The 12,486-nt window shown below is 36.5% G+C and overlaps 1 protein-coding gene across 2 annotated transcripts in view; it reads left to right on the forward strand.

Moving 5' to 3' along the window:
- Window positions 1–12,486, forward strand: part of STK32A (serine/threonine kinase 32A) — a 110,857-nt gene that overhangs the window by 1,434 nt on the left and 96,937 nt on the right. For both annotated transcript variants that reach the window (XM_008581587.1, XM_008581585.1), the window contains exon 2: window positions 4,038–4,185. In XM_008581587.1, the coding sequence (XP_008579809.1) occupies window positions 4,134–4,185 (52 nt within the window). In that variant the 5' untranslated portion in view covers window positions 4,038–4,133. The remainder of the gene's footprint in view (window positions 1–4,037; window positions 4,186–12,486) is intronic.

The raw sequence follows: 12,486 nt of genomic DNA on the forward strand, positions 1-12,486 counted from the left end.
TTTTTTTTTTTTTTTTTTTTTTTTGTCTCCCAAGGCTGAAGGATTTGAACATTTTTATACACAAAAAATAAAACATGGAATATTCACACAATGGACTGCTATGCAGCACTTAAAAAGCACAAATCAGAGCTGTAGAAATCAGCAGATCTCAGAAGTGTGATGGTAAATGAGCACAGCAATCTGCAAAATGTACCTACTCTATGATGCCGTTTAGGTGACTTATTTTAAAACACTTGTCCTGTATTCATGCATGTAAAATTGTAGAATGGGGTTCATAAAATGTACAGCAGATTCATGATTGTGGCTGTGTTTTGGAAGTATGAAAGGGGCATCAGTCTGGCATAAAGGTTAACGTGGAAATGATGTTTATGTAAAAATTTTAGCATATAAAAATGATACAGCAAAGTAAACAATTGTTAACTGAGAGTGTTGTTAGGTGTTTTTCATGAGTTATTTTTCTTTTCCATGCTTCTAAATATTTCTCAATTTGAGTCCTGTTTCTCAAATGCAAACAAAATAAGTTATGTCCATGTACATGCTGTGACAATGAAATCAGTTCTACCAGAAGTTGCAACTTTCTTGCATTGCCCCCATGTTCTCTAGTTCCAGAAGATGACACCTCTTTACCTAAGGAACATTGGCTGTTCAGAAAAGCTCACCTGTCAACAACCTCCAAAAGTATAGACCAAAGATGAAGTGTTGGTATTAGGAAATTAGTCTCCAGTTAATAATCTGATATTGGACCAGATTAAGGTAGAATTTGAAAACTCCCTGTGTTCTTACAAGACAAATTTCTCTTCCTTTTATATTTTCTCTGTTTAGGATTTTCATTTCCATGAATAGTTGCTGTCCTCTATGAGAACCAGAAGGCCAGGAAGAATGTAGGGTTTGGTAAAAGTCTGTTCAACAGACTGGAAAAGATGCATCTCCATTTTCCAGCCAGCAAAAGGCTGATTTCTTTCTGGATATAAGAGAAAGTTATCTAATTTGGTTTTCTCTCCACCTGGGAGGCAAAAAGAAAGACAATTCTAAACCAGATTGTGTGTATTAGGTGCAATGGGGAAGATATTAAGATAATATTCCATCTGCTTGCCCCTCCTGCAAACATACACAAGTGGTTCCCTGTTTGCATATTTTCTTCCTGCTAAAAATCACTGGATCTGTGGTGAGCAAAATTGTCCTCATATCAGAATGGAACTCTGAAAGGTGGAAAATTGTAATAATATTCCTCCTTTTTTTCTCTTTCTGATGTGACAACTTGCAAGGACAAAGCTTCATACATCTTACATTGCCAGACAACAGGCTACTTCAGCAAAAGCTGAAGTGTAAAGAAAAAATGTAAGAATGACAGGACTGGGGTGTGGTGTGAAAGCTGCATGTATTCAGGTTTTAAGCACAAAGTAGAAGAGAATGTAGCCCCAGTTTGCAGTGTTAATAATTGCAACTCTTTCAAATTAATGTTATCTTTAGGACCTATCATTTCTTTCTAGTGTCATCAGTGGCTCGGTAATTACACTATTTCCCACTGGTTCTGGATTCTAAATGCAATAAGAAAACACAAAATGTATCCCATTTGTTTCTCCCTAGCCCACAATAAAACCCAAAGGGCATGCCGCTTGCTTCTTCTTAACTCTCCTATCGGCTAGCGTTAAAGGCCTTTTGATATTTCAGCCTGGAGAGGCAGTTGAGTTCTTTCTATCCTCCTGGATCTCAATAATCCCACTGAGCTTCCTTCAGCCACCTGTTACTCACCTGCCCCCTTCCCCTCTCCCATACCATTTAATTGGTTGCTTCCTAATTGCTGACTCTTTCTTTGCTCTCCATTTAATGATTCTTTTTAAAGTCCATAAGGCACTTTGCCAGCAGTTGGCTATTAGTATGAAAAGTAGCATTTCCTTAATGAGTCTGCCTTCCAAATGAAGGCTTTACTTACATTTTGCTAATGGGAAAATGAGCTTTTCTTCTACACTTGCTTAGGGGCTTCTCGAGTTCTTTCTCAGTAAAGCATCCTTAGCTCCAGTTAACTTGGACACTCCACTGGACACTTCCTCCAATTCTGCCTTTGATCTATATTTTCTTCATGTGTAAAACATCCAGGAGGAAATCAATGAACAGGTGTCAACTGTTAAAAAAAAAAATACATTATACGGAAGTGTTGCTACTATCAAAACTAGCAGGAGCTAACATGCATTCTGCACATATTGTGTGCCAGGTATTGTGCTAATTGTCAGACATACCTTGTCTCCTTTACTCTGTCCATGAGCCATATTTGTCACAGGCATGAAATTGTCTCAAACCATATAGCTGAGCTGAATTTTCAAATATTATTTTGTATGAAATTTAGATCTTTGCCCTTTTTTTGGTAGATCTGAAGATCTGGTTCCGGGCCTTTGTTTTTACTCAGCAACAATCTCTTCTTCTGTCTGAGCGCAATTACCTCTATTAGATGGTGCTAGTGTCACCACGGTCCTCATAATGCATTAACGTCATATACCTGGGCAGGTTCACTCATTTGCATTACCTGCCTGGCTCTTACGGACATGTGAGCTTGTGGCTTCTGAGGTAGGCACTGTTATTTCCCCCATTCGAGAGGCAAGAGGTTAAGTAACTGGTCCAGAGCCATTGTCAGTATCAGTTTTAGGATGGGAAACCAGGATGTTGCCTCTCCTTACCAGTTTCAGAGAAAGTAAGATTCTTTACCATTATGTTTTAGAAAGGAACAAAGCCATGAATATGCATTTTTTTCAGGGATTTTTATCTCTCAGACATATTTAATTTGAGCTTGAGAGTGGTCAACAATTATTGAGCACTTATATTGTGAAAATACTTTATATATTGAGTTAATGTACATATATGATACATTTATGTAACTAATAATTAAAGGTGTATTATATATGTACATAAATATTACATGACATATATATAAATATGATACCATAAAGAGATATATATACACATAAATGTGTATCATACATGTAACCCAATACGTAGAGAGTTAAATGGATGTATATCATATTTAACTCTCCTTTGAGATTAAGGACCATTATCATCTCCAAATTCAGGAGAAGGAAAAAAAGAAATATGTTTAGAGATTTCAGGAACTTTCTGGTGTGGTAAAGCCCAACCCAGAACTTGCTCCATATACATCATAGCACCTTCCAGGACATGGGGAAAGAGAAAGCAAATGCATCTTTATTTTTTTTTAATTAATTAATTATTTTTTTTATCCTTTTTGTCTTTTTTACTGACCGGTAACAGGATTGCAACCCTCAGTGTTGTGCCTGCACCGGGGACCAGCAACCAGCAACGGGATCGCAGCCCTCAGTGTTGCACCTGCATCGCGCTCAGCCAGTGAGCAGGAACCGGTCTCCACATGGGAGCCGAACCCTCGGCAGGAGCGCCGCCACACTCCCAAGCAGCGCACTCTCCAGTGCGCCACCGGGCCGGCCCGCAAATGCATCTTTATGACTGAAAAAGTTAAAGTTGTTGTTGGGCACACAACAAAAAAGAAAGCTTAAAATTAGCACATTTTCTAAAAAATTGGAGGTTCACAATAAAATATTATTTTTATTTTTACATTTGTTAAATAAAGCATTGCTAACCTGATTTTAAATTTTTTTCACACTTTGAAAAATATTTTGGGGCCAGCCCAGTGGCGCACTGGAGAGTGCGCCGCTTGGGAGCGTGGCGGCACTTCCGACGAGGGTTCGGATCCCATGTGGAGACCGGTTCCCGCTCACTGGCTGAGCGCGGTGCGGGCGCAACACCGAGGGTTGCGATCCCATTACTGATCAGTAAAAAAGACAAAAAGGAAAAAAAAAGAAAAATATTTTGCTTTTCTACTAGGAAGTCCAGGTCTGCTACTGATGAGGCCATGTAATGGGTTCTCCTGTTCCTTGATGTTTTATTATTTCTGAAAACATCATTTTCAAGCACAAAAAATTTCTACTGCGCTGATACGGATTAGGTTAATATTTTGGCCATAGTAGCTACTCAAGATACCATATTTAAGGATACCATTTATTTTTCTTTCCTAGATATACAGCTAAAACTTCAGAACCTGTTTTGAATGACAATGAGTATTTCTGCCAGGATAATGTAACTGGAAGATCCAGGTCTGGGCAGACTCGATCATGGGAGCCAACACTTCAAGCAAACCACCGGTGTTTGATGAAAATGAAGATGGTAAGAAATGTGGGCTAGTAGATTGATTCGGCCAGCCCTTTTTCTCATGGGGTTCCTAAAAAAGCAACACACCCAAGGGATAGTGACAACTGGGAAATGAGGAACCATAACTACCTTCAAGGGACTCTGGACAAACTAGGTTGGAGGAGAGTTAGGTTTCAGGACCAGGCAAGTCTTTCTTAACACCCTTCAGGTCCCTGCCTTACTGTTGTCCGGCCCCTCTGCCTAATGAGATGAGCCTCCTGCAGCCCCCCTATAAAGGGAAGAGCTAAGCACAGCAACAGATCTGCACCTGCCAGAGGGGCTAGGCTCTGAGTGCATTTGCACATGCAGTTGCAAGGCAGCAGGAGGTAGAAGAGCAAGCCCACCTCCTGTGAGCCTGTCACTCTGGGAATAGAGGAGGAAACAAAGCAGTCTTTGCTCTGTCCATGTTCTAACAGCGGAAGGCAGACCATAAACAAGTAAACAAATACTAGATAACTTCAGACTGTGTTAAAGTAACACCAAGGAGATGACTCTGAGTGATCTTACGGAGAGTGATGGAGTGGTTGTTGGGAGGCCACTTTAGCTGGGGTGTGGTCAGAGGTGGCCTTTCCAAGGAGCTGACATCTGAGTTGAAGCCTGAAAAATGAGAATAGTTGAAGCACAGGAAAAAGCAAGTCCAAAGTCCAAATGACAAAATTGGGAATGAATAGTTGCTTATATCATAACATGCTCAGTACGAGTTTATCAAAGGGACTGTATTTAATTGACATATTATTTGTTTACAAGATCATTGAGTTTTGGGGAGGAAAAGTATGTCACTCCCAGGAATTTACTGTTGTTTTTTAATTCAGTAAATTTTGTAAAAGGTTCATTTGGCTCTTTGCATAGCTCTGGATTGAGTACAAGGTAAAATTTTATTTGATTGCTGTGAAGCTTCTGATAAAAAAAAAAGTGCTGACTAATGAAAGAACATTAATGCCTATATCATTTTTGATATCTATATTTTTGTATAAATAATCAAACTGGGCCAAAATCTCGGGCACTAAAATGAGCCAATTTAATTAATTAAAAAATACTGCTGAAAAGAATCCCAATATGTGGTGAAAAATGTTTGATATTTCCTTCCAATTGTTTAATATTTTCTGTATATGAGGGTGCTGTAAAAAGTTCATTGAAAAAGGGAATTAAAAGATAGTAAGAATCTTCCCATGAACTGTTTGAAGACCCCTCATATAGGTAGGAGAACATTTAACTAATTTTTCCAAGAAATATTTTGAGATTTCTTCCTCTTGGAAAAGCATTTTTGTTCATTTTAAATGTAACTTAGGAGTAAGATAAGACATTATTGGCTGTCTCTTGAGATAAGCTCTCTTGCTAGAAATTCTTCCTAATACCTGTATTTCATGTTGTTCCATCTGCTATCTGACCTTGGAAGAATCATTCTATTAGTTACTTCTGTTTGTCTTTATTTAATGAAAACAAAGTATAAGATTTTCAGTGCTGTTGAACAGAATAGGGTTTGCTTATTTGATTACCTTTAAGTCATCTTTTACAAATTAGATCTCAAATTACACTAGTTTTTTTGTGTGTGTGTGGTTTTATCTTTTATATTTTAGAGCAAACCTAAGTCTTCATTTCTTTTCATTATTGTGGTAAAATATGTATAACAGAAGTTACCATTTTAACCATTTTTAAGTGTACAGTTTAGTGGCATTAAGTGCATTTACATTGCTCTGCTACTATCACCATCATCCAATCCAGAACTTTTTCATCCTCTGAAACTAAAACTCTATACCCATTAAATAATAACTTCCCCATTTATTCCACTCCCCAGCCCCTAGCAACCACCATTTTACTTTATGTCTCTATGACTACTCTAAGTACCGTATATAAGTAGAATTTCACTACTCTAAGTACCTTATATAAGTAGAATCATAATAATATTTTCAGCAACCACCATTTTACTTTATGTCTCTATGACTACTCTAAGTACCATATATAAGTAGAATTTCACTACTCTAAGTACCTTATATAAGTAGAATCATAATAATATTTTCATTTTGTGTCTGGCTTATTTCACTTAGTATAATGTTTTCAAGGTTCATCCATGTTGTAGCATGTGTCAGGATTCCTTTCCTTTTTAAGGCTGAATAATATTTCGCTGTATGCATATACCAACGTTTTCTTATCTTTTCTTCATTTGATGAACATTTTTGGTTGTTACCACCTTTTGGCTATTGTGAATAATGCTGCTATAAACATTGGTTTAGAAATATCTTTTCAAGTCCCTGTTTTCAATTATTTGGGGGTATATACCTAGAAGTGAAATTAATGGATCATATGATAATTCTTTGCTTTACTTTTTGTTTAACTGTCTTCTACCTAATTATTTTGTGTGTTTTAATAATGGGAGACAGCCTAGGATGATGGGCTATGACATTGGAAAGGCATGCACAGGCTCACATATCAGCTGTGCCACATACCAGCGAAGTGTGTTTTCATGAGAACAATCAAAGTAGACAGAGCCTTATCAACCATTATCAGACACTAGAGTCAATATGACTGATTACAAAGTGTTCTTAAGGGACTTGGGATACGATGAATAAAGTCCCCAAATCTAAATAATTACTAATGAATTAATTTGGGAAAAGATTTCTATTGTGCAAGTTATTTAACCTCTGTTTCTCCATATGTAAAATGCAATTAATAAATGGGCATATTTCATTGGATCATTGTGAGGATTAAATAAAATAATGCAAGTAAAACACTCAGCAGTGTCTCACATAAACTAACCAAGCAATTAATGCTAATTCATAATATTATTTACTAGCATCAGAGTCTCTTAGCATGAACTCTTCGAAGGACTTCAACTTCTGAAAAAAAATTGATTAAGTACAATTTTGTTGATGTCAAGGTCATTATGACCTACTTGCAATTCTATCAATTGAATTGGATTGATTTTATTAATTCTGTGAAAACCTATATAAAAACCCTTTAGAAGAAGCCAAGTTATTGACTGCATGAAAACACTCTCTCATCTGGTTTCTCTTTTATCCCCTTTGGGTTGATTGGATTTTCATTTAAGGCAAAATCAGGAACTCAATGGGATGGTAATCAATGAACTTTACTTTTTCTGACTTAAGCCCAAAAATTGACTACTAAAGTATTCCATTTAATCAATAGACAGTGAAAATTGTCCCTCACACCCAACTACCATATGGATATTCTGAGAAATAATTAAAGATGCAGAAAAACACTTTGAGTTTTCTGAAAGAAAAGAATAGAAGTGCAAGTGATACTTGTTTTTAACATTCATAACTTTTTAAAAAATTAAATTACTTTATTTCCTCTATCTGAATGCAGTGAGTTTTTAAATTTTGTTTTTGTTTTAGATATTGGTTTTTTGCTTGTTTCATTTTTTAAAAACCCAGCATTTTAAAAGTCCAATCATTGAGGTTGTCAGGCTGATTTAGAGAAAGAAAATCCTTAATAATAGGAAAAAATTGACTTGTTTACAATTCAGGGTCGGGGCAACAGGAAAGGGTCTTGCAATCATTATAAGTAACATGTGTTGCCAAGCATATACAGAGTGTAAAGATGAGAAAGTCGGCTTAGTTAAGCCAAGAGACAAACTTTTTCTAGAGCATTGCAGCTAAGAAAAGTTGGCCTTAGGTTAAAAAGCTGCTCTAAAGAGTGCATCAATGCCCTGAGTTTGCAGAGAGAGCTCAATTATTGCATTATTCTTTGGACTTGCTGAAAACTCAATGTTCTACTTTCATTTGGCAACACTCGTCTCCTAGGATATGTGGCTGTTTCCAGTTTTCCAACATCTTCCAGTGACAGAGGCAATGGGGTCCTTCAAAATGTTGGGCCAAGAAAATTGGCTACAGATTTGCAATCCAAAAGAAGAGGGAGGTAACTGAATTGGTTCCAGCTATGAAGGACTTTGAGAATCTTCTTTGTTATTTTAATGTCTGTGCATTGCGTATTTGTACCCATTTTCAAATCAATGTCAGACTTTTCTCTATCAGACTTGAGTAATGTGTTATACTTATTATTTTGCATTAGAATGATTGGAAATATTAAAGGAAAATTTCTCTAGCAAGAATTGGCTTCTGAAAAAATTAAGTCATCTTGGACAGTCTAACACTTAGTAAAGGCATTTGTCATAAACAACGTCAGGTCCAACTGCTTATGGCAGCATTTTTAATTTAATGAAAGAGTCAGGGGGAAAAAAGCAAGAAAGCCAAGAAAACAGACCTCAAAGTCTGATCTAGTGGTTCCAATTTGAGTGTTCCCTTGCAGTGAGTTATGAATACATGTTTAGGAGAATCTACTCAAACACATTTAGGAACGTTACATCCTGTCATTAGAGATTCACAATGCTCATTAGCATATTAAACATTCTGAAATGACTTACATATTGAAATCTCAGTCTTCTGATATTTTTCATACTTATTTCAAAAATAAAATCATTTTTGTGAATATCTTTTTAATACCTTGTGGAACATAATATTCTGTGGATCTCAATTAGGGAAATGAAAGGAAAGGTTATGATCATATCCACTCTTATTGAAAACATCTTTTCTTCCATTGGTTTTTCCCACTGGTTTAATGGCAACAAAGTTTTATATGTGAAATATTTTAGTATAATTTATATGAAAATAACATAATTTTCATTTTACATGATGAACAATGATTATGCTCCTTTGCAAGGTTTCTTTACAAGTTCTTCCTGTAGCACAATTCAGGTTTACTCCAGTTAATGAGTAAAAGGTAGCTCAGTTTAGTTCTGGGATGCTGGATGTTTCTAGTTGAGGTAGGAGTTGGATTTGGTGAAAATTCATTGCTTCTTTATTATTTGTTTTTTAAATCAAGAACATTTTCATTCAAAGAGTGTCTTATAAACAAATTCTGTTGAAGAATAAATTGTGTACGGATTTCAAGAATGCATTGCTCTGTGATTGTTCTTGGAAGTTTCATTTGGAAACACAAACATGAAAAAGCCAATGATGGAATAATATTCTTGTTCAAATAGGACTCTGAGCACAGTTTATTTATTTATTTATTATTGCAACATAAATGATTGTACATATTTGTGGGGTACAGAGTTGAGTATCAGTACCTGTGTGCAATATGTGCTGCTCAAACTGAAATAATTAGTATTTTCAACATTATACAATGTAATCATTTTTTGTGGCCCTTTAGCAATTCCTTATTAACACATCCCACCTTTTCCCACCTCTGGTAACTTCAGTTCCGTTCTCTCTTTTTGAAAGTTCAACATATTATTGCGCTCGCTGTATGTTTTTCTTTTTTTTAATTTATTCTTTTTTTTTTAAGCTCCTACTTATGAGTGAGGACATGCAGTATTTCTCTTCTATGCCTGGCTTATTTCACTTAACATAACTTTCTCTAAGTTCATCCATGTTGCTGCAAATGGCAGAATTTCATTCTTTTTTATGGCAGAGTAGTATTCCATTGTGTATATATACCACATTTTCCTTATCCAGTCATCCATTGATGGACATTTAGGTTGGTTCTAACTCTTGGCTATTGTAAATAGAGCTGTGGTAAACATGGGGGTACAGATGTCCCTTCGGCATGATGATTTCCATTCCTTTGGGTATATACCCAGCAGTGGGATTGCTGGATAGTATGACAGTTCTATCTGTAGTTGTTTGAGGAAACTCCATACTGTTTTCCATAATGGCTGTGCTAATTTACAGTCTCACCAACAGTGTAGGAGGGTTTCCCTTTCTCCGCATCCTCACCAACATTTGCTATTCTCTGTCTTTTTGATAATAGCCAGTGTAACTGGGGTGAGATGATATTGCAATGTGGTTTTGAATTGCATTTGCCTATCTCTGAGCACAATATACATGGCAAAAAGGACTGAGAAACTTTTGGTTATAGATTTTAAATTCGATATCCTGACACAGGCTTTACTTTTTATCCCTGAACTATTTCTTCTTTTCTTTCTGGAGGCATACTTATAGTAAAATAAGTAAAATTAACCTTGTTTTATACTTGAGTAGCTTGTATCTTTGATTATTTATGAGAATAATTTAAAGCAGGGGTTGGCAAGCTTTTTCCGTGATGGGCTAGACAGTAAATATTTTATACTTTTCAGCAATAAGGACAGTATCTGTCACAAATGCTTAACTCTGCCCTTGAAACATCAAAGCAGCCACTTTTTTTCCCACAGACAATGTAGAAACAAATGAATGTGGCTGTGTTGCAATAAAACTTTATTTATGGACAATGAAATTTGAATTTCAAAAAATTTTTACTTATCATCAGATATTATTCTTTAGGTTTTTAAAAATTATTCTTTAGGTTTTTAGGTTACTTAAAATGTAAAAAAAATTCTTAGTTCATTCTTAGAGCTGTACAAAAATAGATGGTGGCTTAGATTTGGCCTATGGTACATGTTGTGTTGACCCCTGCTCTAAGGCATTTCTCAGACACTTATTTACGTGCTCTAGGAGCCTTTCTGATATCTTAAACCAAGAGACTGGACAAAAAGACTAGAATCTATTCTTTGTAGATGCTTAATAAATTCACTCTTTATTGACCTTCTTTTGGTTGATGGGTGTGAGCCAGTGGGATTACGTATACTAATAAATCTAGTGTTTTGGAGGACAAAATATTTTATTTTTGTAAAATATATTATTTAGTACTGTACAGCCTGGATTCATTTAAATGGCTACAATCTGTAATGCTTTTGAAATATGACTAGGCAGCATTTGCTTCCTACTAGGGACATTCATTCAACTGAGGGGCATCCAACAGTTGGAGATCTTGATCACACATCCTGACTTACTGTTCTACTTTGGGATTTGTTTGAAAGAAATCGTCACTGTATTTCTGACTTGGGAGCGAATTTATGAATTGGGGTCGAGGAATCAGGAAAACAAGCTATTGCCTATTGCTTGGTCTTGTCTCCAGTGGTGGGTGTCAGTAAATCTGGACTTTCTGGGACACCATGTTTCATAAAAGGGAAGTGCTGACAGTGCAAACAGCTGCCATCAATTGGCCTTGGAGGCCACTTCTCTGGAGAAGTTCCAATTATATTCCTAAAGGACTTGCCAAGTTCCACATATATTAGTGGCAACCATTTGCTGCCAGCCATTTGGAATAATGAAGGGCTGGTGAGACAGCTGAGTAATTTTTCATCAATGAATCACAAGAGATATTCTCTAGAGCTGACCTTCAACTTAACTAGTATCATGGTATCAGAGAGTCACAGGTTAAATCAGTGGTTCCCAGACAACTATGACAAAGTTTTCTTAGTCTGTGGTGAAAACAGAAACGTGAAGACAACGTAATAACCTTCTCATAGAGCTATACGTATTAAAAATTAGAATTCTAAGTTTACGTTCATTCTTGTTGTTTTGTGTGTGTCTTTGTGTGTTTAATATTTAAAGATTGTGGAAATAGAACTCTTTTTCCATAGTGAGAACTTAGGTAAGTGATTTCCCTCTTTAAAATCCAGTTTTCTCATATGTAAAAGAGTGCTAATAATAATATCTGCCTGATGTGGTTTTTGTGGGAATAAAAACTTAACCATGTAAAGTGCTTAGCTAGTGCCTGGCACATAGTAATTGCTTAATAAATGTTAGCTATTATTGTACCATTATCATAACCATCATAATTTTCTTTTATTTATTTATTATTGAATCATAGTTGATCATAAATATTTTTGGGATTCAATGTTGACATATGTTGATCAAATCAATATTACTAGTATGTACATTGTTACAAGTTGTACTTATTCTTTAGTCCCCTTGTCCAATCTCTCCCTATCCCCCTCTCCCTCCCCACTCCCACCACTGAGAATCCTAGATTTCTTCCCTCCCTCTGAAAAAGTAATGGTTATTCTGTTGATTTGTTGCCTAGATGATGAGAGGTATGTTCAGGTTCCCCAATAATGTCATAGAGCAGATACTTCTTCTGTCACTCTGGAATGCTTCTTCTGTCACTCTGGAATGGGCTTTGTGGAGAGAGACATCCTCTTTTCTTTGGTCTTTACTGGTGACTATCCTTGTGTCAATGCATTCCAGTGGCTGGTGAACCATCTACATGGTGGTCGTGATGTCTAGCCACTTTTGTGGCAGCCACGGTTACTGTGGTGGCTGTGGTGGGCCACTCACGTGGAGGTGATGTTTTTGGTATGCTCCTTGGCATTGGTGGTATGCCTCAGGTCCCCGGGTGGCACCTAGTGGCACTAGCGCCGGCTGCCCTCTTCTTCCTGGAGCCCCGAACTGCTGTCATCCTGCATCTACAATAGAGATCTGAATGCTGATTCAAGGA

Source organism: Galeopterus variegatus, unplaced genomic scaffold (genome assembly GCF_000696425.1).
Source record: "Galeopterus variegatus unplaced genomic scaffold, G_variegatus-3.0.2 Scaffold2401, whole genome shotgun sequence".
Taxonomy (NCBI): Eukaryota; Metazoa; Chordata; class Mammalia; order Dermoptera; family Cynocephalidae; genus Galeopterus; species Galeopterus variegatus.